The sequence below is a fragment of the Salvelinus namaycush genome, chromosome 22 (assembly GCF_016432855.1).
Source record: "Salvelinus namaycush isolate Seneca chromosome 22, SaNama_1.0, whole genome shotgun sequence".
Classification (NCBI taxonomy): Eukaryota; Metazoa; Chordata; class Actinopteri; order Salmoniformes; family Salmonidae; genus Salvelinus; species Salvelinus namaycush.
The window spans coordinates 20,001,577-20,028,416 of NC_052328.1; the positions used below are offsets into that span (position 1 = coordinate 20,001,577).

Here is a 26,840-nt window from a genome sequence, read left to right on the forward strand (position 1 = left end):
TCGATCCCGGAGCAAACATAAATTATTCCGGAGCCAGCCAGCTGAAGAGTTCCATCAGCCACTCCTGGGCTACAATCACCTATCCGGACTCGTTTTACTGCCAATGCGGAGCCCCACCGGGCCTTCACGAATGACTACCGACGTTATCTGCCCGAGGGAGTTATCCAACTGGCACCTCCGTCACGACGTTACCCGAACGCCCATCTGCGGCCCGCTAATCGTTAGCTGTCTTTTCGGCTGCTATCTGAATAAGTCTATCGGACAATTTTTTCTTGGGTCACTATAACTATATCTATTTTGCCAATTAGATTGATCCCCTCTACCACACAGAACCCCACTAATCTACCGACGGAAACGCACGAGGTGGCTAAAAACAGACCTCCATCCTATGCTAGCTTGCTACCGATAGCGCCGGCTAGCTGTCTGAATCGCCGTGACCCCAAACAACCTCTACTCACTGGACCCTTATGATCACTCGACTAAGCATGCCTCTCCTTAATGTCAATATGCCTTGTCCATTGCTGTTCTGGTTAGTGTTTATTGGCTTATTTCACTGTAGAGCCTCTAGCCCTGCTCATTATACCTTATCCAACCTTTCAGTTCCACCACCCACATATGCGATGACATCACCTGGTTTCAATGATGTTTCTAGAGACAATATCTCTCTCAATACCTAGGTTTACCTCCACTGTATTCACATCCTACCACATCCCGTCTGTACATTATACCATGAAGCTATTTTATCGCCCCCAGAAACTTCCTTTTACTCTCTGTTCTAGACGTTCTAGATGACCAATTCTCATAGCTTTTAGCCGTACCCTTATCCTACTCCTCCTCTGTTCCTCTGGTGATGTAGAGGTGAATCCAGGCCCTGCAGTGCCTAGCTCCACTCCTATTCCCCAGGCGCTCTCTTTTGCTGACTTCTGTAACCGTAATAGCCTTGGTTTCATGCATGTTAACATTAGAAGCCTCCTGCCTAAGTTTGTTTTATTCACTGCTTTAGCACACTCTGCCAACCCGGATGTTCTAGCCGTGTCTGAATCCTGGCTTAAGGAAGGCCACCAAAAATTCTGACATTTTCATCCCGAACTACAACATTTTCAGACAAGATAGAACGGCCAAAGGGGGCGGTGTTGCAATCTACTGCAAAGATAGCCTGCAGAGTTCTGTCCTACTATCCAGGTCTGTTCCCAAACAATTTGAACTTCTACTTTAAAAAAAAATCCACCTCTCTAAAAACAAGTCTCTCACTGTTGTCGCCTGCTATAGACCACCCTCTGCCCCCAGCTGTGCTCTGGACCACATGTGAACTGATTGCCCCCCATCTATCTTCAGAGCTCGTGCTGCTAGGCGACCTACACTGGAACATGCTTAACACCCCAGCCATCCTACAATCTAAGCTTGATGCCCTCAATCTCACACAAATTATCAATGAACCTACCAGGTACCACCCCAAAGCCGTAAACACGGGCACCCTCATAGATATCATCCTAACCAACTTGCCCTCTAAATACACCTCTGCTGTTTTCAACCAAGATCTCAGCGATCACTGCCTCATTGCCTGCATCCGTAATGGGTCAGCGGTCAAACGACCTCCAGTCATCACTGTCAAACGCTCCCAGAAACACTTCAGCGAGCAGGCCTTTCTAATCGACCTGGCCCGGGTATCCTGGAAGGATATTGACCTCATCCCGTCAGTAGAGGATGCCTGGTTATTTAAAATAAATGCCTTCCTCACCATCTTAAATAAGCATGCCCCATTCAAGAAATTTAGAACCAGGAACAGATATAGCCCTTGGTTCTCTCCAGACCTGACTGCCCTTAACCAACACAAAAACATCCTATGGCGTTCTGCATTAGCATCGAACAGCCCCCGTGATATGCAACTTTTCAGGGAAGCTAGAAACCAATATACACAGGCATTTAGAAAAGCCAAGGCTAGCTTTTTCAATCAGAAATTTGCTTCCTGCAACACAAACTCAAAAAAGTTCTGGGACACTGTAAAGTCCATGGAGAATAAGAACATCTCCTCCCAGCTGCCCACTGCACTGAAGATAGGAAACACTGTCACCACCGACAAATCCACTATAATTGAGAATTTCAATAAGCATTTTTCTACGGCTGGCCATGCTTTCCACCTGGCTACCCCTACCCCGGTCAACAGCACTGCACCCCCCACAGCTACTCGCCCAAGCCTTCCCCATTTCTCCTTCTCCCAAATCCAGTCAGCTGATGTTCTGAAAGAGCTGCAAAATCTGGACCCCTACAAATCAGCCAGGCTAGATCATCTGGACCCTTTCTTTCTAAAATTATCTGCTGAAATTGTTGCCACCCCTATTACTAGCCTGTTCAACCTCTCTTTCGTGTCGTCTGAGATTCCCAAAGATTGGAAAGCAGCTGCGGTCATCCCCCTCTTCAAGGGGGACACTCTCTTGACCCAAACTGCTACAGACCTATATCTATCCTGCCATGCATTTCTAAGGTCTTCGAAAGCCAAGTCAACAAACAGATTACCGACCATTTCGAATCCCACCATACTTTCAGTTCTTGGACCGACTCTCTTCTCTGTATACATCAATAATGTCGCTCTTGCTGCTGGTGAGTCTCTGATCCACCTCTACGCAGACGACACCATTCTGTATACTTCTGGCCCTTCTTTGGACACTGTGTTAACAACCCTCCAGGCGCGCTTCAATGCCATACAACTCTCCTTCCGTGGCCTCCAATTGCTCTTAAATACAAGTAAAACTAAATGCATGCTCTTCAACCGATCGCTGCCTGCACCTGCCCGCCTGTCCAACATCACTACTCTGCATGGCTCTGACTTAGAATATGTGGACAACTACAAATACCTAAGTGTCTGGTTAGACTGTAAACTCTCCTTCCAGACTCACATCAAACATCTCCAATCCAAAGTTAAGTCTAGAATTAGCTTCCTATTCCGCAACAAAGCATCCTTCACTCATGCTGCCAAACATACCCTTGTAAAACTGACCATCCTACCAATCCTCGACTTCGGTGATGGCATTTACAAAATAGCCTCCAATACCCTACTCAGTAAATTGGGTGCAGTCTATCACAGTGCCATCCGTTTTGTCACCAAAGCCCCATATACTACCCACCACTGCGACCTGTACACTCTCATTGGCTGGCCCTCGCTTCATACTCGTCGCCAAACCCACTGGCTCCAGGTCATCTACAAGACCCTGCTAGGTAAAGTCCCCCCTTATCTCAGCTCGCTGGTCACCATAGCAGCACCCACCTGTAGCACGCGCTCCAGCAGGTATATCTCTCTGGTCACCCCCAAAACCAATTCTTCCTTTGGCCGCCTCTCCTTCCAGTTCTCTGCTGCCAATGACTGGAACGAACTACAAAAATCTCTGAAACTGGAAACACTTATCTCCCTCACTAGCTTTAAGCACCAGCTGTCAGAGCAGCTCATAGATTACTGCACCTGTACACAGCCCATCTATAATTTAGCCCAAACAACTACCTCTTTCCCTACTGTATTTATTTATTTTGCTCCTTTGCACCCCATTATTTCTATCTCTACTTTGCACATTCTTCCACTGCAAATCAACCATTCCAGTGTTTTACTTGCTATATTTTATTTACTTCGCCACCATGGCCTTTTTTTGCCTTCACCTCCCTTATCTCACCTCACTTGCTCACATTGTATATAGACTTATTTTTCTACTGTATTATTGACTGTATGTTTGTTTTACTCCATGTGAAACTCTGTGTTGTTGTATGTGTCGAACTGCTTTGCTTTATCTTGGCCAGGTCGCAATTGTAAATGAGAACGTGTTCTCAACTTGCCTACCTGGTTAAATAAAGGTGAAATAAAAATAAATAAATACAGCTGGCCGCCTGGCGAAACTGAGCAATCGAAGGAGAAGGGTCTTGGTGAGAAAGGTGACCAAGGACCCAATTGTCACTCTGACAGAGCTCCAGAGTTCCTCTGTGGGATGGGAGAACCTTCCAAAAGGACAACCATCTCTGCAGCACTCCACCAATCAGGCTTTTACGGTAGAGTGGCCAGACGGAAGCCACTCCTCAGTAAAAGGCACATGACAGCCCGCGTGGAGTTTGCCAAGAGGCACCTAAAGGACTCTCAGACCATGGGAAACAAGATTGATCAAGATTGAACTATTTGGCCTGAATGCCAAGCGTCACGTCTGGAGGAAACCTGGCACCATCCCCGTGGTAAAGCATGGTGGTGGCAGCATCATGCTGTGGGGATGTTTTTCAGCTGCAGGGGCTGGGAGACTAGTCAGGATCGAGGGAAAGATGAGCAGAGCAAAGTACAGAGAGATCCTTGATGAAAACCTGCTACAGAGTGCTCAGGACCTCAGACTGGGGCGAAGGTTCACCTTCCACCACAAAACGACCCTAAACACACAGCCAAGACAACGCAGGAGTGGCTTCGGGACAAGTCTCTGAATGTCCTTGAGTGGCCCAGACAGAGCTCGGACTTGAACCCGATCGAACATCTCTGGAGAGACCTGAAAATAGCTGTACAGCAATATTTCCCATCCAACCTGACAGAGCTTGAGAGGATCTGCAAAGAACAATGGGACAAACTCCCCAAAAACAGGTGTGCCAAGCTTGTAGCGTCATACCCAAGAAGACTCAAGGCTGTAATCGCTGCCAACGGTGCTTCAACAAAGTAATGAGTAAAGGGTCTGAATAGTTATGTAAATGTGATCTTTTTTTTAAACTGTTTTTGCTTTGTCATTATGGGGTATTGTGTGTAGATTGATGAGGGGGAAGAAACTATGTAATCCATTTCAGAATAAGGCTGTAACGTAACAAAATGGGGAAAATGTCAGGGGGTCTGAATACTTTCCCAAATGCACTGTATATCCATAAAAAGGAAGCCAGCTGATTCATGATTTTGAGTGTTTGGCAAACGCTGTCTGCATGCCTGTCTGTCTCGACTCCAGACACGTTCATTACTATCGGACATCTGGAGATTGAATTTGAATATTGAAACAATGTTGCAAATGTTGAAGCGACAAACAGCAAGGTTTATACAAATCCCTGCTGTTGAAAACTAAATGTTAGTCTAAAAGAAATGTGAGATAATGTCTAGATGCTTTTTATAGTGGAGATCAAGTTTACAGTTGAAGTCGGAAGTTTACATACACTTAGATTGGAGTCATTAAAACTCGTTTTTCAACCACTCCACAAATTTCTTGTTAACATACTATAGTTTTGGCAAGTCGGTTAGGACATCTACTTTGTGCATGACACAAGTAATTTTTCCAACAATTGTTTACAGACAGATTATTTCACTTTAAATTCACAATTCCAGTGGGTCAGAAGTTTACATACACTAAGTTGACTGTGCCTTTAAACAGCTTGGAAAATTCCAGAAAATTATGTCATGGCTTTAGAAGCTTCTGATAGGCTAATTGACATAATTTGAGTCAATTGGAGGTGTACCTGTGGATGTATTTCAAGGCCTACCTTCAAACTCAGTGCCTCTTTGCTTGACATCATGGGAAAATCAAAAGAAATCAGCCAAGACCTCAGGAAAAAAATGTAGACCTCCACAAGTCTGGTTCATCCTTGGGAGCAATTTCCAAACGCCTGAAGGTACCACGTTCAGCTGTACAATCAATAGTATGCAAGTATAAACACCATGGGACCACGCAGCCATCATACCGCTCAGGAAGGAGACACATTCTGTCTCCTAGAGATGAATGTACTTTGGTGCGAAATGTGCAAATCAATCCCATAACAACAGCAAAGGACCTTGTGAAGATGCTGGAGGAAACAGGTACAAAAGTATCTATATCCACAGCGAAACGAGTCCTATATCGACATAACCTGAAAGGCCGCTCAGAAAGGCATCCTAACCGTGAAGCACTGGGGCGGCAGCATCATCATGCAGGAGGGACTGGTGCACTTCACAAACTAGATAGCATCATGAGGCATCATGAGGAAGGACAATTATGTAGATATATTGAAGCAACATCTCAAGACATCAGTCAGGAAGTTATAACTTGGTCGCGAATGGGTCTTCCAAATGAACAATGACCCCAAGCATACTTCCAAAGTTGTGGCAAAATGGCTTAAGGACTACAAAGTCAAGGTATTGGAGTGGCCATCACAAAGCCCTGACCTCAATCCCATAGAAAATATGTGGGCAGAACTGAAAAAGCATGTGCAAGCAAGGAGGCCTACAAATCTGACTCAGTTACACCAGCTCTGTCAGGAGGAATGGGCCAAAATTCACCCAACTTGTTGTGGGAAGCTTGTGGAAGGCGACCCGAAACGTTTGACCCAAATTAAACAATTTCAAGGCAATGCTGCCAAGTACTAATTTAGTGTATGTAAACATTTGACCCACTGGGAATGTGATAAAAGCTGAAATAAATTATTCTCTCTACTATTATTCTGACATTTCACATTCTTAAAATAAAGTGATGATTCTAACAGACCTAAAACAAGAAATTTTACTCGGATTAAGTGTCAGGAATTATGAAAAACTGAGTTTAAATGTATTTGGCTAAGGTGTATGTAAACTTCCGACTTCAACTTTATCAATTGCCTGGCTTGGCTGATGAGACAGTGGATTGCGCAGTCAGATGGAACAGAGTAGGCATTTTAACGTAATAGATTTATCTGTGGTACACCGGCTAGAATACAGTTTTAACCAACCAGGATTCAGGTTTGGACCCACCCATTGTCTAAATCCCTATCATGCACCTTATATTTGCATGGTAGGATTAAATGGATATACTTCATTCTTACATGTTCTACGTTTGAGCTGCTTTTGAAAGCAAAAGTTGAATTGAAAACATTATTGGCATTGTTGAATTAAATTTTCATACTAGCAAGATGGGACTGATGGTTTGGATAGCAAAACTAGGAAGTCTGTTTGTTTGGTTACCACGTCAACTACTGTAGCTATCTAGTAAACTTGCTAGCTACTTCAGTGAATGTTGAACACATTTCTAGAGGTAAATATGCTAAATTATAGCCATGGTATGAAAGGGATGAATGGAAAGGCACTGGAGCAATGAACCACCATTGCTCTCTCTGCCTTGCCGGTTCCCCTCTCTCCACAGGGATTCTATGCCTCTAACCCTATTACGGGGGCTGAGTCACTGGCTTACTGGTGCTCTTCCATGCCGTCCCTATGAGGGATGCGTCACTTGAGTGGGTTGAGTCACTGACGTGATCTTCCGGTCCGTGTTGGCGCCCCCCCCCCCCCCCCCCCCCCCCCGCTATCTTCGGCCTTGTCTCAGGATGGTAAGTTGGTGGTTGAATTTTTCCCTCTAGTGGTGTGGGGGCTGTGCTTGGCAAAGTGGGTGGGGTTATATCCTGCTTGTTTGGCCCTGTCTGGGGGTATCGTCGGACGGGGCCACAGTGTCTCCCGAACCCTCCTGTCTCAGCCTCCAGTATTTATGCTGCAGTAGTTTGTGTCGGGGGGCTAGGGTCAGTCTGTTATATCTGGAGTATTTCTCCTGTCTTATACGGTGTCCTGTGTGAATTTAAGTATGCTCTCTCTAATTCTTTATTTCTCTCTTTCTTTCTTTCTCTCGCTCGGAGGACCTGAGCCCTAGGACCATGCCTCAGGACTACCTGGCATGATGACTACTTGCTGTCCCCAGTCCACCTGGCCATGCTGCTGCTCCAGTTTCAACTGTTCTGTCTGCGGCTATGGAACCCTGACCTATTCACTGGACGTGCTACCTGTCCCAGACCTGCTGTTTTCAACTCTCTAGAGACAGCAGGAGCGGTAGAGATACTCTGAATGATCGGCTATGAAAAGCCAACTGACATTTACTCCTGAGGTGCTGACTTGTTGCACCCTCGACAACCACTGTGATTATTATTATTTGACCCAGCTGATCATCTATGAACATTTGAACATCTTGGCCATGTTTGGTTATAATCTCCACCCGGCACAGCCAGAAGAGGACTGGTCAACCCTCATAGCCTGGTTCCTCTCTAGGTTTCTTCCTAGGTTCTGGCCTTTCTAGGGAGTTTTTCCTAGCCACCGTGCTTCTACACATGCATTGCTTGCTTTTTGGGGTTTTAGGCTGGGTTTCTGTACAGCATTTTGTGACATCAGCTGATGTAAATACATTTGATTGAATGATTGATAATCAACTCAGGGCTCTATGCGTTCTCTGGAAAATAACGCAACTCTGTGGAAGGTTTGTTCCACTCCGCTAGCGCGAACATGTCGTTGATTATTTTCCAGAGAACGCATAGCCCCTCGTTGATAATCCCTTACCAGTGGCGATTTTAGCATGTAAATCTTGGTGGGGCAAAGAAAAAAAATGTGGGATGCATGCCAGCAAAGCCACTACACAACACAACATTAACCAATACATGAATTGCATTATAATGGTGACAAACGGTGCCCACAAACTATTAAGGCCTACATAAAGCTGTCCCAACAGCAGTCCCAACACCTTACCACTGTTTCACCTGGCTATCAGCAGAGCCTTGTCTGGCAGCTAAACAGTTCATTCAGCCTCATTTACTGTCTTTAAAAAAAACATAGCTGATATGGCTGACTTGCTTAAACAAATGTGGTTTCTACTGACAATTGAGATGTACAAACTATGGCATAAGGGATAAGCGGATAAGAGGCAATCCGTAATTTCGATTAAGACATTAACGAGCGAGCGATGAAGGGCGTAGTCAATATAACTATTTGTTCAGCACTTTTGAAATGTACAGCGACAGAATTCAGAACATGGGCTGTTTGTCGCCGTTATAGTGTAATTAATGTATTGTTTAGTGTTGTGTTGTGTAGTGGCTTTGCTGGCATGCATCCCACTTTTTCCCCCCACTAGAAACAAGTCAGAACCATAGGATAAATAAAGGGGGCAATATAAACAGAAAATGAAAGCTCTTACAATATTCAATGATTACATTTCTCTTAAGCAGGTTATAGGCTGCATGTGCACCACCAAGTTAGAACAGTGGGCAAAATTAAGAAGTGAAAATAGACCAAAGTATTAGGGTGAGGCACATTGAATGCCATTTGAGTCTTTGTGTGTCAAAAAAAATACACGTCATATAACACTATTTAAATAAGCTTTTAATTTGACACGTCAAATAACACAATTCTATTATAGAATGTTGTGTGTGCTGAATTTGCATGTGCAAGCCAAGCACCACCACTACTATCAGTAGCACTGTCAAAGCTGTACAATTTATTTTTTGCAAACAAGCAAACACCAGCCACGAACGATCTGTTTGCAATATCGCGTTGGTGAAAATAGACCAAATATAGGCTACTAACAGCTTACTACACAACATACACCTAGTATTACTTTCTTAGCTACTGTACACATATCTCTCTGGCAGCCTACATCGACATTTCTGGACTCACAATGTTGTGATGTGCTTGAACAGGAAAGTGGCGTGGCAGTCTTTCAAGGGCAAATTTTGTCATTAAAGAGAAAGATGCCGGATTTACAATTCCGAGTTTAATGACTGTTCAAAACGTTTTTTCCCAGTTTAGGCTGTTTATTCCCGACTTCCCAGTTGCAGTGCTTACAGTCAGCGATTCCTTCCAAACCACTCATTGTTATGTAATGTTTATGTCCAATGGCCGATGAGCACCGATACGTTATATGCAGCCGTCTTCATCGACCTGGCCAAAGCTTTCGACTCTGTCAATCACCATATTCTTATCGGCACTCAGTAGCCTCGGTTTTTCTAATGACTCCCTTGCCTGGTTCACCAACTACTTCGCAGACAGAGTTCAGTGTGTCAAATCGGAGGGCATGTTGTCCGGTCCTCTGGCAGTCTCTATGGGGGTACCACAGGGTTCAATTCTCGGGCCGACTCTTTTCTCTGTATATATCAATGATGTTGCTCTTGCTGCGGGCGATTCCCTGATCCACCTCTACGCAGACGACACCATTCTGTATACTTCTGGCCCTTCCTTGGACACTGTGCTATCTAACCTCCAAACGAGCTTCAATGCCATACAACACTCCTTCCGTGGCCTCCAACTGCTCTTAAACGCTAGTAAAACCAAATGCATGCTTTTCAACCGGTCGCTGCCTGCACCCGCACGCCCGACTAGCATCACCACCCTGGATGGTTCCGACCTAGAATATGTGGACATCTATAAGTACCTAGGTGTCTGGCTAGACTGCAAACTCTCCTTCCAGACTCATATCAAACATCTCCAATCCAAAATCAAATCTAGAGTCGGCTTTCCATTTCGCAACAAAGCCTCCTTCACTCACGCCGCCAAACTTACCCTAGTAAAACTGACTATCCTACCGATCCTCGACTTTGGCGATATCATCTACAAAATAGCTTCCAATACTCTACTCAACAACCTAGATGCAGTTTATCATAGTGCCATCCGTTTTGTTACTAAAACACCTTATACCACCCACCACTGCGACCTGTATGCTCTAGTCGGCTGGCCCTCGCTACATGTTCGTCATCAGACTCACTGGCTCCAGGTCATCTACAAGGCTATGCTAGGTAAAGTGCCGCCTTATCTCAGTTCACTGGTCACGATGGCAACACCCACCCGTAGCACGCGCTCTAGCAGGTGTATCTCACTGATCATCCCCAAAGCCAAAACCTCATTTGGCCGCCTTTCCTTCCAGTTCTCTGCTGCCTGCGACTGGAACGAATTGCAAAAATCTCTGAAGTTGGAGACTTTTATCTCCCTCAACAACTTTAAACATCTGCTATCTGAGCAGCTAACCGATCGCTGCAGCTGTACATAGTCCATCGGTATATAGCCCACCCACTTTACCTACCTCATCCCCATACTGTTCTTATTTATTTACTTTTCTACTCTTTTGCATACCAGTATCTCTACTTGCACATGATCATCTGATGATTTATCACCCCAGTGTTAATCTGCTAAATTGTAATTATTCGCTCCTATGGCCTATTTATTGCCTACCTCCTCATGCCTTTTGCACACATTGTATATAGATTCTCTTTTTTTTCTTTTTTTCCCCTACTATGTTATTGACTTGTTTATTGTTTACTCCATGTGTAACTCTGTGTTGTTGTCTGTTCACACAGCTATGCTTTATCTTGGCCAGGTCGCAGTTGCAAATGAGAACTTGTTCTCAACTAGCCTACCTGGTTAAATAAAGGTTAAATAAAAATAAAATAAATATCTATATTATCTCTTCATTATTTATCTTCATATGACAAGGATTTAACAGGATTTGCCAGTAGACTTGATTCATGATGATCATTGCTAGCTAAGATTGTGAAAGTAAGATGTTGACATGATCGGTCCAATCAAAGCTACGTGATTTGACGTACTTTCTGTGGCCAATGACCTTGAGCCTTCTTGGAAAGGCACTTGTAATATAACTATGGCAGAACCCAAAGGGCTGAAACGTTGGATGTCTACTCTTACTAAGGACTTAAGTTTGGCTATTGTGTAAGGTCCCAATGAGTGACAGAACACTGAGCTAATCACGGCGCAATGCTCCTGTTTTCTGCTGGCCCGCCCCACCACCACATAAAGCACTGAGCTAGGCTGAAACGCCTGCATTTTGGAGCTGATTACTCAAGAAAACAAAAAAGAGACCATGTTTGTATGCGGCTTTATTAACTCAATTATATATATATATATATTTTTTTTGCACTGTTCGCAAATTGATATGTGATAAGTATTAATGCCAAAATAACATGTAAAACAGGCAAGCCCCCAAAACAATGTATCTTTATTTATACATATATATATATATATATATATGTCACATTCGTCATAAGGAGTAGACCAAGATGCAGCGTGGTATGTTTCCATCCTTTATTTTGGAAAAGAAAACTTCAAAGAACAAACGAAACGTGAAGCTATAAATAATGCTCACAGGCAACTATACATAGACAAGATCCCACAAAGCACAATGAGGAAATGGCTACCTAAATATGATCCCCAATCAGAGACAACGATAAACAGCTGCCTGTGATTGGGAACCATACTAGGCCAACATAGAAATAGAATTCACCTAGATAACCCACCCTTAATCACCCCCCCCCCAGACCTAACCAACATAGAGAATAAAAGCTCTCTATGGTCAGGGCGTGACAATATATAGATTTGGGTTTTTTTGTGCTAAAAATGTGGGTCTCAAAACAGGTGAATGAATGACGGGTCACCACTGTCCCTTACAAATACTGTATACTGTATAGATATAGGAACTCAGTTGGTGTATCAACTTACTGTTGAGGGTTAGAAAAGGTGCAATTTCTAAAATTGGTTGTGCGTCAGCAGTTTTTTCTCTTGTTAGGTAGACTTTGTCATTAGGCAAAGATTTAGGATCATCTCCACAAATCATAAAGGGTATTATAACGGTGTCTAAGGGCAACTTCATACTGGAGCAATCAGTACTCCTACTCTGAGATGCTTGCTTGATACATACGGACCCTGATTCTCAGTTGAACTGGTGGCATGGCAGGGGGTTAGAATACATTTAGAGAATGTTTGAGGTGGCCTTGTGTGAGTCACATCATATCTGAAGTTATCACTGGTTGATGAGGGTACAATGCTCCTCTTTCCCTTTCCCCCCCAGCCCACACACGCACACAACGCAAAACCCATTTGCTTCCTATCTCCGGAGCAATCAATGAGAGACGAGCCCCTGCTGTCGATCAGGTTATTTCAACAGGAAATTATATTGAAGATTACACAGCCACAGAGACGACTCGCTCAAAACAAGTGATAGGCAAATCAAATCAAATTGTATTTGTCTGTCACGCCCTGGCCTTAGTATTCTTTGTTTTCTTTATTATTTTAGTTAGGTCAGGGTGTGACATGGGGAATGTTTGTGTTTTGTCGTTTTGGGTGGTTATATGGTAAAGGGGGTGTTGGGTGTAGTGTATGAGTTTGTGTTGAGTGAATGTTTCTAGGTATGTCTATGGTTGAGTGAATGTGTCTAGGTATGTCTATGGTTTCCTGAGTGGTTCTCAATCAGAGACAGATGTCTTTCATTTGTCTCTGATTGGGAGCCATATTTAAGGCAGCCATGGGCATCATGCATTTGTGGGTAAATGTCTATGTGTAGTGTTTGTGTCAGCACTATCTGTATTTATAGCTTCACGGTCGTCAGTTTTGTTATTTTGTTAGTTCGTGTATAGTTGTTCGTTTCTTGTTTGTTTTCTCTCTTCTTAAAATAAAGAAGATGTATTTTGCACACGCTGCGCCTTGGTCCAATCTCTCACAGCAAGACAATCGTGACATTGTCCCATGCTCCGAATACAACAGATGTAGACCTTACTGTGAAATGCTTACGTACCACAATGCAGTTCAATAAATAGAGTTAAGAAAATGTTTACTAAATAAACTAAAGTACTTCTTCTTTTTTTAAAGTAACACAATAAAATAACAACAACAAGGCTATATATACAGGGGGTACCGGTACCGAGTCAATGTGCAGGGGTACAGGTTAGTCGAGGTAATTTGTACATGTAGGTAGGGGTAAAGTGACTATGCATAGATAATAAACAGCGAGTATAAAAAGTGTAAAAACAGTGTAAAAACAAATGTAAATAGTCCGGGTGGCCATTTGATTAATTGTTCAGCAGTCTCATGGCTTGGGGATAGAAGCTGTTAAGGAGCCTTTTGGACCTAGACTTGACGCTCCAGTACCGCTTGCCGTGCGGTAGCAGAGAGAACAGTCTAAGACTTGAGTGACTGGGGTCTTTGACAATTTTTCGTTCCTTCCTCTGACACCGCCTGGTATATAGGTCCTGGATGGCAGGAAGCTTGGCACCAATCTTTTTAGTCTCCTGAGAATAGGTTTTGTCGTGCCCTCTTCACGACTGTCTTGGTGTGCTTGGACCATGTTAGTTTGTTGGTGATGTGGACACCAAGGAACTTGAAATGTACTTTGTAAGTGCAGGTTTTTATTCCATCCAGAATCAGTACTGGAACTAAAGCCTGCACACATAGTGGCCCTCAAGGACCAGAGTCGGCCCTTCAGGATATCCTAGCCTCATTTCCATATTTGGTGTCTGAATGCACACATATGCTATCTGATTACCCCTATATTAGATTAGCAAACTGATAAGGGACAGTTTGAAATGTACTGGGGTGGAGGCAAAATATGGGTGGGTTGTCAAACTTTTGTTTTTGCTTTGAGGAGGGTTGTTGTTTTTATTGGTCACAGGGGAGGGCAGTGCGTTTTTTCCCTGGTTTACATTCCCCATTTAGCAGGTTTTACTTTATAATTTCTTCCATATATCCACATTTTCTCATCTGCTTGCAGGTGCCTCCCCTATCTAGGTGTTTTGGTACTTCCCTTATGCACTATGCTTTTCTGTGCGTGCTATACCACAGGTCAATATAGTCTACAAGTCTATCCTGACCTCCATCCATAGTGACAATAGTGGTTTGTGCAGATCTCCAATAGCTTAACTAGCAACCATACCACACACAAAATCATTCAAATCTGCACCAATTTCAATATAAAGCCATAAGAACATAGAGGAATAAGTGATGGGCAGCAGAGAGGCCAGGTGTGTCATTGCACGTGTCACTGATTACGATATTTTGTGTTAACTAGCAATTATACCACACATTAAAAAAAACATATTAAGAATTTTTAAATAATAATGATCTCGGAGCCGTGATGCAAAATGATCCAAAAGTAATGTCCCAACCGAAGGTTACCCCTCCTGAATAATGCAAAAGTTAAATTTAAACTTCAGTTCATGAGAAAAGAGAGTGCAGGAGACAGTCAACGAGCTAATAAGGCAAGCAGCAGACAGCTTTGTAGCAGCGGCCGCGGCATAATCAAACAGAGGTGGACAGCGAATGGTGCTGAAAGTAATTTGAGTAGGCCTAATTAATTTCAACAATTGCCTTCACTAACAACAAGAGGGCTTTGTTGAAGCCTTTTTCTTCCTATTTAAGAAATAAGAGGTAGGCCTACCTGTTTGACAAACACAATTATGCTATCCACAGATTCAGTTGGTAGCCAAATCCACCAATAGGCCTACTGTCACCATGCACTCCTTAAATATCTCTGTGTATGTCAAAGGTTTGGTTAAAACCAGGTCTCGAATTAAGGTGCTAGGCTATGTGAGGGTTAGCGACATCTATATGACTGGTGAGGGAATGCCATGCCCTTTGTTAAAGAAAGCTGGGCAAAAAGGATAGCCTACCTATTGTTAGCTTTATATTTAGAAAATCAACAAGTAAAAAGGAACCTAGTTACATAGAGCGTTCTATAATGATGCTCGGCTATGCTAGAAACATGCTGTAACATCCACAGTTGCTTAGATTGCTTATGTTTATAAGAACTGAGGTCGGCCGTTCGAATACTTTAGTTTAACTTTACTCAGAAGTATCCTGGCATTACACAGTTCACATGGCATATCACTCCCCCCGCCTGGCTCCTGTAAAACATGGAACTGGAATCCCACAGTACGAATACACGGACTGGATTATGGCATAGTGTTCACTACATCACACATGCCTTATGCTAGAAACAATACCTGTGAAAGCTGCGACTCCAAAGCATATGGTGATATATTTGCTTCATCTCTATGCCATTTTGAGGCTGAGCCACGGCCTTCTATATTCCAGGAGACAAAAAATGACTATTATTATGTCTGTTTCAGCGATTCACTTTCTGAAAAGAGAATATGTTTAAACCCAGGCAGAGTTTAGGGAAGCACTTGTTACCTTCTGTTGTTGGGTTCGGCCTAATTAAGCAATGGACAAGTAGCCAGCAGTTGAAGCTTCCATTTTTCTGTGTTGGGTCGGGCCTCTGGGTGGGAAGGTAACTTTTGAAAGTAGGCTATGCTTAGATTCATGAGGACTTCTTAATTATTTGCAAAAAGATACTGGTTTGACACTGGAGAAATATGGTAAGAATGCGTATTTCTGTGTCCATTCTTCCCTGAAACTCCTATGTTCATTATCCACCTTTCTGTTGAGGCTATGAGAGCTACATGTTCTCTTGATTGCAAGCTGATTTTCTGCAATCAATACACAGAGAAATTGACATAGAAAAACGAATTTAATAGAGCCATTGTTCATTTTATCAGTGTAATCAGATCGAAATGATGATGTTATTGTCATTGATTATATACTAACCAGATGTGTTAAAATCTTGTTCAATTTGTAGTGAGGGCCTGTATGGATTGGGCTGCTATCATGCTAATTATGTTTTGGCCCGCCAACTATTAGCTCAGAAACATATTGGCCCTAGGCCAAACCTAGATGCTGACCCAGGACCTAGAACCCACCTAATGCTTCAATATAGCCTTAATATTTGCCATTTCACTTTTCAAATGTATTACCCTTTATGAGTGGCAGAAACACAATCAGCCTGATTAGGTCGGCTACTTCACAAGTCTCCTGTATACTATCTGAACACTTTCATCCACTCCACTCTAATATAATTCCAGCATTCAAACTGCCCATGGCCATTTGATGAATGGAAAGAGACATCTGTTACAGAACACCAGAATGTTTAATGAAGTTCAGAGATTGTAAAGCCAAGCCATTGATACTGAGTAGGGAGGGATGTATTTTTAGTTTTTTTGTTATTGACATACTCTATTTGATTGTGGTGTTGAAAACGCAAACCATGATGAAGCACTAGAGGTGTGTAGCATATGCAGTTTTCCGTTGCTCATTGATCATGTGTGGTGCATGGGCACAGAAAACTGTTGGTTGCAAAATTCGTTGCACATACAGTATTTAATATAATGATAATATGTTGAACATCGGATTTCCCCCTGGCTGATCATTGTCTGCAGCCCGCTCTGATCATAGTGTAATGAGTTAAGAACAGAGAGTGAGCTGGTGGTCCATGGTGGTCGGCGAACCATTGAACCCGCAACCTTCTATTCAGTAGCCCTGCATGGCATCTACTGTGCTACAAAACCATGCTGAAGTGGTAGATATCCACGTTTATTGATACAGGGTTGCTACAGTTATAGTTATTTGTGGTGGTAATCATTTTTTAAAGCATTTTCGAGTAAATGTCGAACTGTCCCTAAGCTTTGGTCTGTTGATAATGACATGCTATGTATCTGTCGTTGATTTATTATTACCTCTTCAAACAGTTCCAGACTGTATGTGTTGTCATCATCCGCGAAGAATACTATCCCCACGTCCTTGCTGGAGCGATGCGACCGCAGCCACGACAGAGCCGTGTTCCTCTGCTCAGTAGCACGGGGCATCCCGGTACGTTTGAACCGGCGGGGCGTAAAGATGTTCAGGTGTGTGTACTGCATCCCCGAGCGGGCGAGAAAGCGCACCACCAGCTCCGTGCGCACACTCGAGTCCTCCACTACTATCCAGTGGAAGCGAGGAACCTGGCGGAAGGTGTTAGCAAGCCGGGTAAGTTCAGCTTTCTGGACTGGCCGGTTGTAGGTCGGGGTGATGGCGTAGATTACCGGGAGAGCGGAGCGGTTGGCCCGGGGTGGGCTGGTTCTGTCTTGCCTATGTGCACCCCCTCCGCGGCCCAGGGCTGGACTTCGGACGGACGTCCTTGTGTCAATATGGATCATGATGATGACGATGAGGACCCAGGGCAGGAGGATGAAGAAGCGGCTGTAGAAGAGCGATTTCATCTTGCCGAAGTTAGGGGATAAACATCTGAGCCGTGCACTCACTTTACCTCACTCCATCACACCCAAGCATTATTCGAACGTTCGGCGACAATTTTCACTCTCCAAAATAATTTTAATGACCACATAAGACCATTATTTTGACATGAGGACTTTGTTTCTTGTTATCTCCAATAAACTGTCATAAATCTCCAAATTCATCCCCTTTAGGGTTATGAAAACATAGTCACGTCCGCGTCGGGTCGGGACCGTTTGCTGAGTCTCTTCCCGGATAAAAGTGGAGATGATCATATCCCTCGAACAACAGAGCAACGAAGCGAACCCCTTAAAAACAATAGGTAATCCCTCTTAACATGCCTTCAGCCCACAACCTTTCCGATAAACCACAAATAGCTTATAAAACAGACCAAAAAGCAGACCTATCCACTGGCCTCTACTCCCGTAGTGTCCGGGAGAAAGGGTATCATTCCCGGGGCTGGATGCTGGTTGAGTCGGTGTCTAGCGGGCAGTGGTGAGAAGCAGGTGCGGGAGCTTCAGTGCAGAGAGATGATAAACTGCGATGTAGAGAGAAAGCGGACGGGGAAGACTGGAATGGACGAAGAGAGATAGAGACTGGAGGAAAAGGGGAGGAAAAAGAGGGATACTTTGTCATACTGCTAGAGGAACACGTCAGTGTCCGCTGAGGATGGAGATGAACTCACCCTAACAACAGAGACAGAGAGAGTTGGAGAGAGAGAGAGAGATAGAGAAAGAGAGACAGCGAGAGAGAGAGAGAGAGACGGAAAGACGTTTGCTTTGGTTCTAAATTATTGTCGTGACTTTGAATTTGAATTGCAGGTTGTCCTCACCAGACCAATTGAGCAAACATTACAATTAAAAGAGATAAAGAAATATATATGGTAGCTAGGTAAACCAGTAGCCTGTAGCAGGAAACGTATAGGCCTATAGACTCTGTCTCAGATTGTGGATTAGTTGCAGGCAAATAGGCTTCAAGTTTGATGACATCCTTGCATGGTTTTGGGCATCACAGAGATCAGCCTAGGTTACACATTCTCTGACAGCGATGTTGATTTTCTGGAGTTTTTATACCATATCAGGTAGCCTATTTGTTTAAATGCAATGAATTGCTTGTGCTTAGAAAATATTGAACATGGTGTTGTTTTGTTCTCCCATAAGAAACTATCATATGGCTCCTTATCTCGTGTAACAGTCTATATTGATCTGTAGTTTATGCTCTGACAGACTCTGGTATTTCATCAATACAGCTGAAAAATAGAGTCTGATTTGCATTTCATTATTGTCAATTGGCCAAACCGATTAAATCTATGCCGGTACATAAATATGGAGTGCATTTTTCAATGTCAGCATAAAGTGAAATCTCCACTTTGAGTTATGACTAGTCTATTACTTACTCCTTCCCGATAGGCTCTATGGCATCAGCATGTACCAGTCAATCAACTGTCAGACTGTCTTTTCAGTGCCCCAGTTCCATCAGAGAATCCATTCCTACTGGGTATTGACATGTGACAGCGCTCTTTGCTACTGGGAATTACATGATGAAGGATCAAATGAGAAATAAATGTCTCACTATCAGTTTTGGTGGTGGAAATCAGAGCTGGGTTCTGTGTGTTGTTTGGGCCCTAGGGATTGGCTATTATCTGACATCATGTCACATGTCACAAGAGTTGGTCTGAGTAAAAGAGACAAGGGAGTGAGACACAGAGTGATGTGGTTGCTAGAGGCAACAATACAGTGTATAGCCTACCTCTTCTGTCTAGTGAGGCCTCAATAATTGTGTGTGTGTGTGTGTGTGTGTGTGTGTGTGTGTGTGTGTGTGTGTGTGTGTGTGTGTGTGTGTGTGTGTGAGAGAGAGAGACAGTGAATTTGCACATCATTACAACACTGTATATAGACATTATATGACATTCTTTTGGAACTTTTGTGAGTGTAATATTTACTGTTAATTTTTTATTGTTTATTATTATCTATTTCACTTGCTTAGGCAATGTAAATATATGTTTCCAATGCCAATAAAGCCACTTAAATTGAAATTGAATTGACATTGAGAGAGAGAGAGAGAGAGAGAGAGAGAGAGAGAGGGTGTGTGTGTGTGTGTGTGTGTGTGTGTGTGTGTGTGTGTGTGTGTGTGTGTGTGTGTGTGTGTGTGTGTGTGTGTGTGTGTGTGTGTGTGTGTGTGTGTGTGTGTGTGTGTGTGTATGTGTGTGTGTGTGTGTGTGTGTGTGTGTGTGTGTGTGAGACAGAGAGCGACATAACCCTGGGGCTAGTCTACTCGTAATGCAGCAGAGAGAGTGAAAGAGAAAGAAATACATGCAGAGAAAATGAGGGAGATGGATGTTTACAGATGGACAGAAATATCCAGTTAGCTCCCAGACCAACAGAAGACTCCCACCATCCCAAGACAATAAATGAGAGTTCCACCGTATATGCATACATCACTGTGGAACCAAATTAAGCGATAATTTAGAGTTCAATTCAAATCGGAGACAAATTTAGATCCTCTCAACAAATGGAAAGTCTGCAATGCATTTGTCAACACCATTAGCATAGAAATGACTTTCCATCCGCCCTATTGTGTAGATTGGAGACGAGCTAATACATTTCCCCCAGCATAACTCAATTGGCGCAGGTTTGCAGTTGATGACATTAGCTGTTTTATGGGCAAAAGGAAGGAGCTGCTATTGAATTTACTCTCAACCCCAAAATCGAGCCCGGCAAATGTATTTATTGGAATTCCGCAAATAATGCATTTTTTAAATTCCAATTTGATCTGCCTAAGAGGTGGGGGCTTGTGTATGTGCTTTACTCCTCCATATACTGTAATGTAAAGTTGTGTATGGAGGCAATTCAAGGTCTAATCAATTTGCTTGATAACTATCGCCTCTTCAACCCAAATAGAATTTGATAGGTCACTTTAATGGAGTCTCTGTTGTCAATCTGGCGCCACAGATTATCTCAACCTTTTCTCTAGACTTTGTCATCCCCCTTGTCAATAACAAGACACACACACACACACACACAGTGAAAATTAAGGCAATTATCCCAATCCCGAATGACCCATCTGCCACTGTAAAGGAATCGATTGCTAGGATGCTCATTGGCAGAATGTCTATCAAGCACCTTTTAAAATGTACTTATCAAAGCACTTATACCCCCACACACTACATAATGAATGAAATCAAGTCCGATTCATACCTGTCGTTCAATAGAATCTCACACAGTCCTCTATCACTGCCAGGCTTTGTCGAAAATATAACAGTTCAGTTTGTAAAACACATTCACTAACAGCGTCACATAATTACTGCAGTACCAGTTTGTTGTTTGTGAGGACATGAAAACACTTACAGCAACCAAACAAGCTGGTGTTAGGCTAACCTTGAGTCTCTGCCAATATATGTCCTGATTTACATAACACAAGCGAGCTTCCCTCTGAACACAGTGTGCTGTAAACTAGTTTTTCCGCTCTGCAGAGAGAGAGAGAGAGAGAGAGAGAGAGAGAGAGAGAGAGAGAGAGAGAGAGAGAGAGAGAGAGAGAGAGAGAGAGAGAGAGAGAGAGAGAGAGAGAGAGAGAGAGAGAGAGAGAGAGAGAGAGAGAGAGAGAGAGAGAGAGAGAGAGAGAGAGAGAGAGAGAGAGAGAGAGAGAGAGAGAGAGAGAGAGAGAGAGAGAGAGAGAGAGAGCAGTCAAAGAATGCTGATGATATTTCTGGCTTCAAACATTTATGTTAGAGAGGGAGCTAGAGAAAGAGTGTGTGTGTGTGTATGTTTGTGCTTGCATGTGTAGTACATACTTGTACAGTGTGTGTGTGTGTGTGTGTGTGTGGTCAAAGCTTTCTAATGACATCCCACAGTGGTGCCAAACGGAACTTCATTCCTCTGTATAAGTAATGAAGGGCTGTGATTGAGATGGGCATTTCAATAGACTGCCTTGTCCTGTGTAGGACCCACTGATGTGTGTGAAATGAATGCATTAAGAGGGCCCCGAACTCAGGGCTTTAGTCTGATGTGGGTGTTGACTGTTCCACATGCTGTAACAGTGTAATCCGTTATTGCGACACTTAGTCGTTAACCATGCAGAGGAGGGACAGCGTGAGCAATTGGATGACTCACCCACCGCTACACAACACCGACGACAGGGAGATACAGCTAAATGTGTCCCCCTATAAAGCTGGGAAACCATAGAGATACAACTGCCTGGCTGGCTGGGCGGATGGGACTTCATTTGGCTTAATTTCTATGCAGCAGGTTTGTCTTGTCTCTTCTATCCTTTCATATCCAATCATTTTCTCCACCCCTCTCCCCTCTTTCTCTTCCTCTATCTGTGGTGCTGATGAACAGCTCTTCCTCATCCTCACGAGAGGACAGCTGCACCCCCCAAGCACACACACACATACACACACTCAGTAGAGTGGTTCCTTGGAGCTAGCTGAGGTAATTAACATGTTGTTAATGTCTCAACCAGGTCTCACAGTCTCACGCCAGAATTAGACGTTCATCCATGTTTCTCAAACGTCAAGTTTTGTTCCATGCACGCTCCTCTAACCTCGGCCCAGCTGCACATTTATAACAGCTCTTGTCAGCCATACACACACACACACACACACACACACACAAACTGAGAAAAAGATCCAGCTCAATATGTATGGGACCTCTTTCTACATTACGTGTCTTTGATTCCTGAGAGAGAATAGTGTGTTTTCTCCAGCCTGTTTTCTGTTTTACTTGACTAACGATGACCTATCATCCTTACTTTCCCAACAACCCTGTCCTGACTTCCATGACCACTCTGATAATGGTTCAGCTGTAGGTGCTGCCACACTACACTCACACTCTACACTCTACACTCTGTCTGTCTGTCTCTGTCTGCCACACCCTACACTATGTCTGCCTGTCTGTCTGCCACACTCTACACTCTGTCTGTCTGTCTGCCACACCTTACACTATGTCTGCCTGTCTCTCTGCCACACTCTATACTCTGTCTGTCTGTCTGTCTGTCTCTGTCTGCCACACTCTATACTCTGTCTGTCTGTCTGTATGTCTGTCTGTCTGTCTGTCTGTCTGTCTGTCTGTCTGTCTGTCTGTCTGTCTGTCTGTCTGTCTGTCTGTCTGTCTGTGTCTGTCTGTCTGTCTGTCTGTCTGTCTGTCTGTCTGTCTGTCTGTCTGTCTGTCTGTCTGTCTGTCTGTCTGTCTGTGTCTGTCTGTCTGTCTGTCTGTCTGTCTGTCTGTCTGTCTGTCTCCCACTCTCACTCTGTCGCTCTCTCTCTCTCTTTCTGTATTTCTCTCTTGGTCTCTCTCTCTCTCTCTCTCTGTCTGTCTTTCTGTTTCTCTCTCTCTCTCTGTCACTGTCTGTCTGTCTCTCTCTGTCTGTCTTTCTGTTTCTCTCTCTCTGTCGCTGTCTATCTCTCTCTACATGCCTGTCTGTATATCTCTCTTTCTCTCTCTCTCTGTCTCTCTCTGTCTCTTTGTCTGTCTGTCTGTCTGTCTTGCACTCTCACTCTCGGTCTCTCTCTCTCTGTCTCTCTCTCTCTGTCTCTTTGTCTGTCTGTCTGTCTGTCTTGCACTCTCACTCTCTGTCTCTCTCTCTCTGTCCCTCTCTCTGTCCCTTTGTCTGTCTGTCTTTCTGTTTGTCTGTCTTTCTGTCTGCTGTCTCTCTGTCTATCTCTCTCTCTCGCACGCACACACACAAACACACAGCCTCATACACTTAGAATAAACGGTATGGTTATGGTACATTATTGTTCTCTGGGGTAAATACACATAATATACCTTCAGAGGTACACATATGATCTCCCATGGTACTGTTTAGTACCTTTTAGGGTACATGTGTGGATGTAGTATATACATTTTTGTACACAATATTTTTTAGGTACAATCATCACACACTTAAAAAAAGGGGGTACGGTGAAGGTACATTTCTGTTTCCCAGGGTACAAACGTATTTCGCATACCCTCAAGGGTACACTAATGATTCTTGATGGTACTGATCTGTACTTTTTCTTAGCAGAAAAGCTACAAATTGGACTTGGTATAGAGAAGAGGTACATTTTTGCCATTTAAAAGGAACAAATGGCTTTGTCAATATGGTGGTACCCTAAAAATGCACATTTGTACCTTTTGTAAAGGTACATTTTTGTACCTGTGGACTATATGTAAGAAAGGTACTGTCTTGTCCCTTAAATGTACACTATTGGATATTTTAAGATATGAACTGTAAGGGTATATTTGTGTACCTATAACTAATGGTACAATGTGTATACTGCTTACAGGGTACCACTACAGTGACAAACAAACATTTGTACCCATTTATGTACAATTCTGTACCTTTTCTTCAGAGAGTGTAGGCCACAGGAAAGGACAGAATACTCCTTCCCCTCTGTTTAATTAAGTATATTACTGCCATACTGATGGTGTAGTTGAAGGATTCACTAGAGTAGTCAGTTTCAATTATGCCCTATTACTTTAATTTATTCCCTATTACTTTAATTTAATTCTAAAGTTAAACGTTTGAAATCAAATATGGCTAAAAAGTCCTAGGATAAACTTTGTGTGGGAGTCATGTATTCAGCTTTCTTGCTTTCTGTCTAGCAGGCCTTCCTCTGTATTTCATGAATTTTCTCCACAGACAAGGAGTGGCTGCAGTTTACGGTCGCTGTCCATTGTCTTGTGGTGCTGAACTGCGGAATTTTGAGAGTTCGATTCAGCCGCTGTCCATGGTGCTACATCTCCGACAGACCCTATTTGCTTGTTCGAGCATTCTATAAAGTCAGCTCACGCACACACGGACAGGTCTCGCTTTCGCGCTCTCTTTCGTCTCTGTTAATTGTTCCAAACATGACACAAACAGACTGAAGTGTCAGTAGTAGGCATATTGGCTATGTATTATTTCGAGATTTAGCCTACAGTTTGGAGACGAATGGAAAATAAATGTGCTGGAACCATAGAACTACATATTAGAACTCAGAAAGTAATTTAATAGGATTTGGCTAACAGGCTTGCTAAGGAGTCGAGATCCACGTTGCTACGGTATAATATATTACGTAGGAAATGCTGCTCTCATGTGGTGGTGATGAGATTGACATTTCTGGTTCCTGTCTCACTGAATGTTGATCTTTATACTTTGCATTTGATGCCCGTTCTGTTGTATTTTATCATCCAGCTCTGTTTATTCTATCAGCAGCTGATGGTGCTTTTGACTTTGATCCGTTTCCCACTCCAACACTGCTTGGGTAGGCTGTCATGTTGTAGTACGTTTGTCTCTGTGTTGCCACACATCAAAGCTCATCCCTTAGGAGGAATGCTCTTATTTAAATGTGAATTGAAGTAGTAAACTGTAGTCTGTTGATTAGCCCACCTAACTAGAAAAAACACGGCACACAACCACACGTGTACTATATAGCCTACCAATAGACAGGCCCATATAGCCAATTTCTACAATGAGTGAAAATCCGATTATAACTCGATGGAAAACATTACGTCAGTGACAGAAAGGGAGAATAATGATTTGTTATCTTTCTGACATTGACGATCTTAGAGGTGACACTAGTTAACCCCTGTCCCTGAGTCGCGGAGCAAGTGATGTCATCTTCGGTCCTGATGCTGTCACTTGGCACGCGGCGCACATTGGGGGTGTGTTCACCGCGGCCAGCAAGTCTGTGAATTGGAAATTCCCTCAGCCTGCCATTTAAAAGCCCCAGCAGGCCGACTGCACGTCAAAATATGTAGGCTAAAAGGACACAGAGGACGGCTGCGACTCCGTGTAGGTTTGTTAAATGGGAAATCTGATAGGCAGTTTGCGCTACAAGGAGCCGAGCACTGTGGAAGAATGCGACTCGACGTGGGAGTCAGACTCGGAATGCGATGAGCAGCCGGGTGATGAGGACAGCGGGATATCCGAGTGTGTCAGCCCGCCCGAGACGGGGAGATGCGGCGAACAAGCGGACATGTCCCCGCAGGTAAATACCAACACACTACAGAAACGCAACAGCACAACAGCATATCTATAGCAACCAGACACAGAGAAAAGTGGAAGAAGAGCAGACTGCCCTGAGCTAAATTAGAAAAGGGAAATGGCACAGCTGCATAGCCGACTCGCTGAAAATGTCAACATCTCAGCCTAATGTTGGGCAACCAAAATCAGGCTTGTATGTAGGCTTGTAGCTTAGTTTAGGCCTATGTCTCCAAATAATTGTACTCAACGCATGTCTTGTTGCCATGTCTAGGCTACATCTAATGTCATTGCCAGTTATCCATTATAGCCATAATTCCTACATTATAGCCTCCAGTTTTAACCAAAATGTTATCTATCTCTGCCTTGTTTTATATCCTCGTTCGTGTCCAAAATGTCCCAGGTGCACAAGCAGAGAGAGTAGGCTAGTGTTGTGCGCATGTGAGACAGTGATCTGATGAAGGTGACCATTTTTACATCAAAAAGAATAGGGTCAAATATGGGGAGCCAATCTTCCTGCCTTTGATTTGGGTCAATGTCACAGTATGCTCATTCCCCCAATTCTCTGCTGTTTTCAGGTCTAGGCTTTTGGGCTTTCTCTTTTTGTTTATGTTTTTGTTATTTTTATGACAATAGCCTACTCAACAACTCTACAATTTCGAAGGGCAGCATCTCTGCTCATTGGTACAAAATAGGTAAACAACAAGATTTTTCTGTAATGAGTCAATTGCCTTTATTATTCCTTTATATGCCTTGACATGGTGCCTTTGGCTTCATTTTATCCTGACTGTGAGTGCATCTTAAGCCTCCATAACGCTAGAGTTGGGTTCATGGGGCAGAAGGTCGCAGACTGTTGTACCCACACCAAAAATGAACCCACTGAACCCAGACATCTGTTGTAACACAGCTGGTGGTTACATGTGTTTATGTGTCACTTAGGGATCATCTGAGTTGCAACCTTATAACACCAGACACTAACCCTGTTGATATCATTGTGGCTATCTATTTCAGTCAGTGTTTACTCTCTCTCTCTCTCTCTCTCTCTCTCTCTCTCTCTCTCTCTCTCTCTCTCTCTCTCTCTCTCTCTCTCTCTCTCTGTTCTCTCTGTTCTCTCTGTTCTCTCTGTTCTCTCTGTTCTCTCTGTTCTCTCAGTTCTCTGACTCTGAATCCAGCACCAAGATAAAGAGGAGCTTTTATGCTGCAAAGGATCTTTACAAATATCGCCACAGCTACCCGGTACGCTCTCCACACACACATGCACGCACGCTCGCACGCAAACACACACACACACTTCCTGACTTTTCCTCCTTTTCCTCTCCCTCCC

The 26,840-nt window shown here is 43.5% G+C and overlaps 2 protein-coding genes across 2 annotated transcripts in view; one reads left to right on the plus strand and one right to left on the minus strand.

Moving 5' to 3' along the window:
- The window catches only part of LOC120017975 (galactosylgalactosylxylosylprotein 3-beta-glucuronosyltransferase 2-like), a 40,895-nt gene extending 23,336 nt beyond the window's left edge, over positions 1-17,559 (minus strand). The window contains exon 1 of the mRNA XM_038960936.1: positions 17,038-17,559. Coding sequence (XP_038816864.1) covers positions 17,038-17,559 — 522 coding nt within the window. The remainder of the gene's footprint in view (positions 1-17,037) is intronic.
- A 7,744-nt stretch (positions 17,560-25,303) lies between these two features.
- LOC120017433 (opioid growth factor receptor-like protein 1) overlaps positions 25,304-26,840 on the plus strand; it is a 4,881-nt gene continuing 3,344 nt past the window's right edge. Inside the window, exons 1-2 of the mRNA XM_038960180.1 lie at positions 25,304-25,523; positions 26,669-26,752. Of these exons, the coding sequence (XP_038816108.1) occupies positions 25,341-25,523; positions 26,669-26,752 (267 nt within the window). The 5' untranslated portion in view covers positions 25,304-25,340. The remainder of the gene's footprint in view (positions 25,524-26,668; positions 26,753-26,840) is intronic.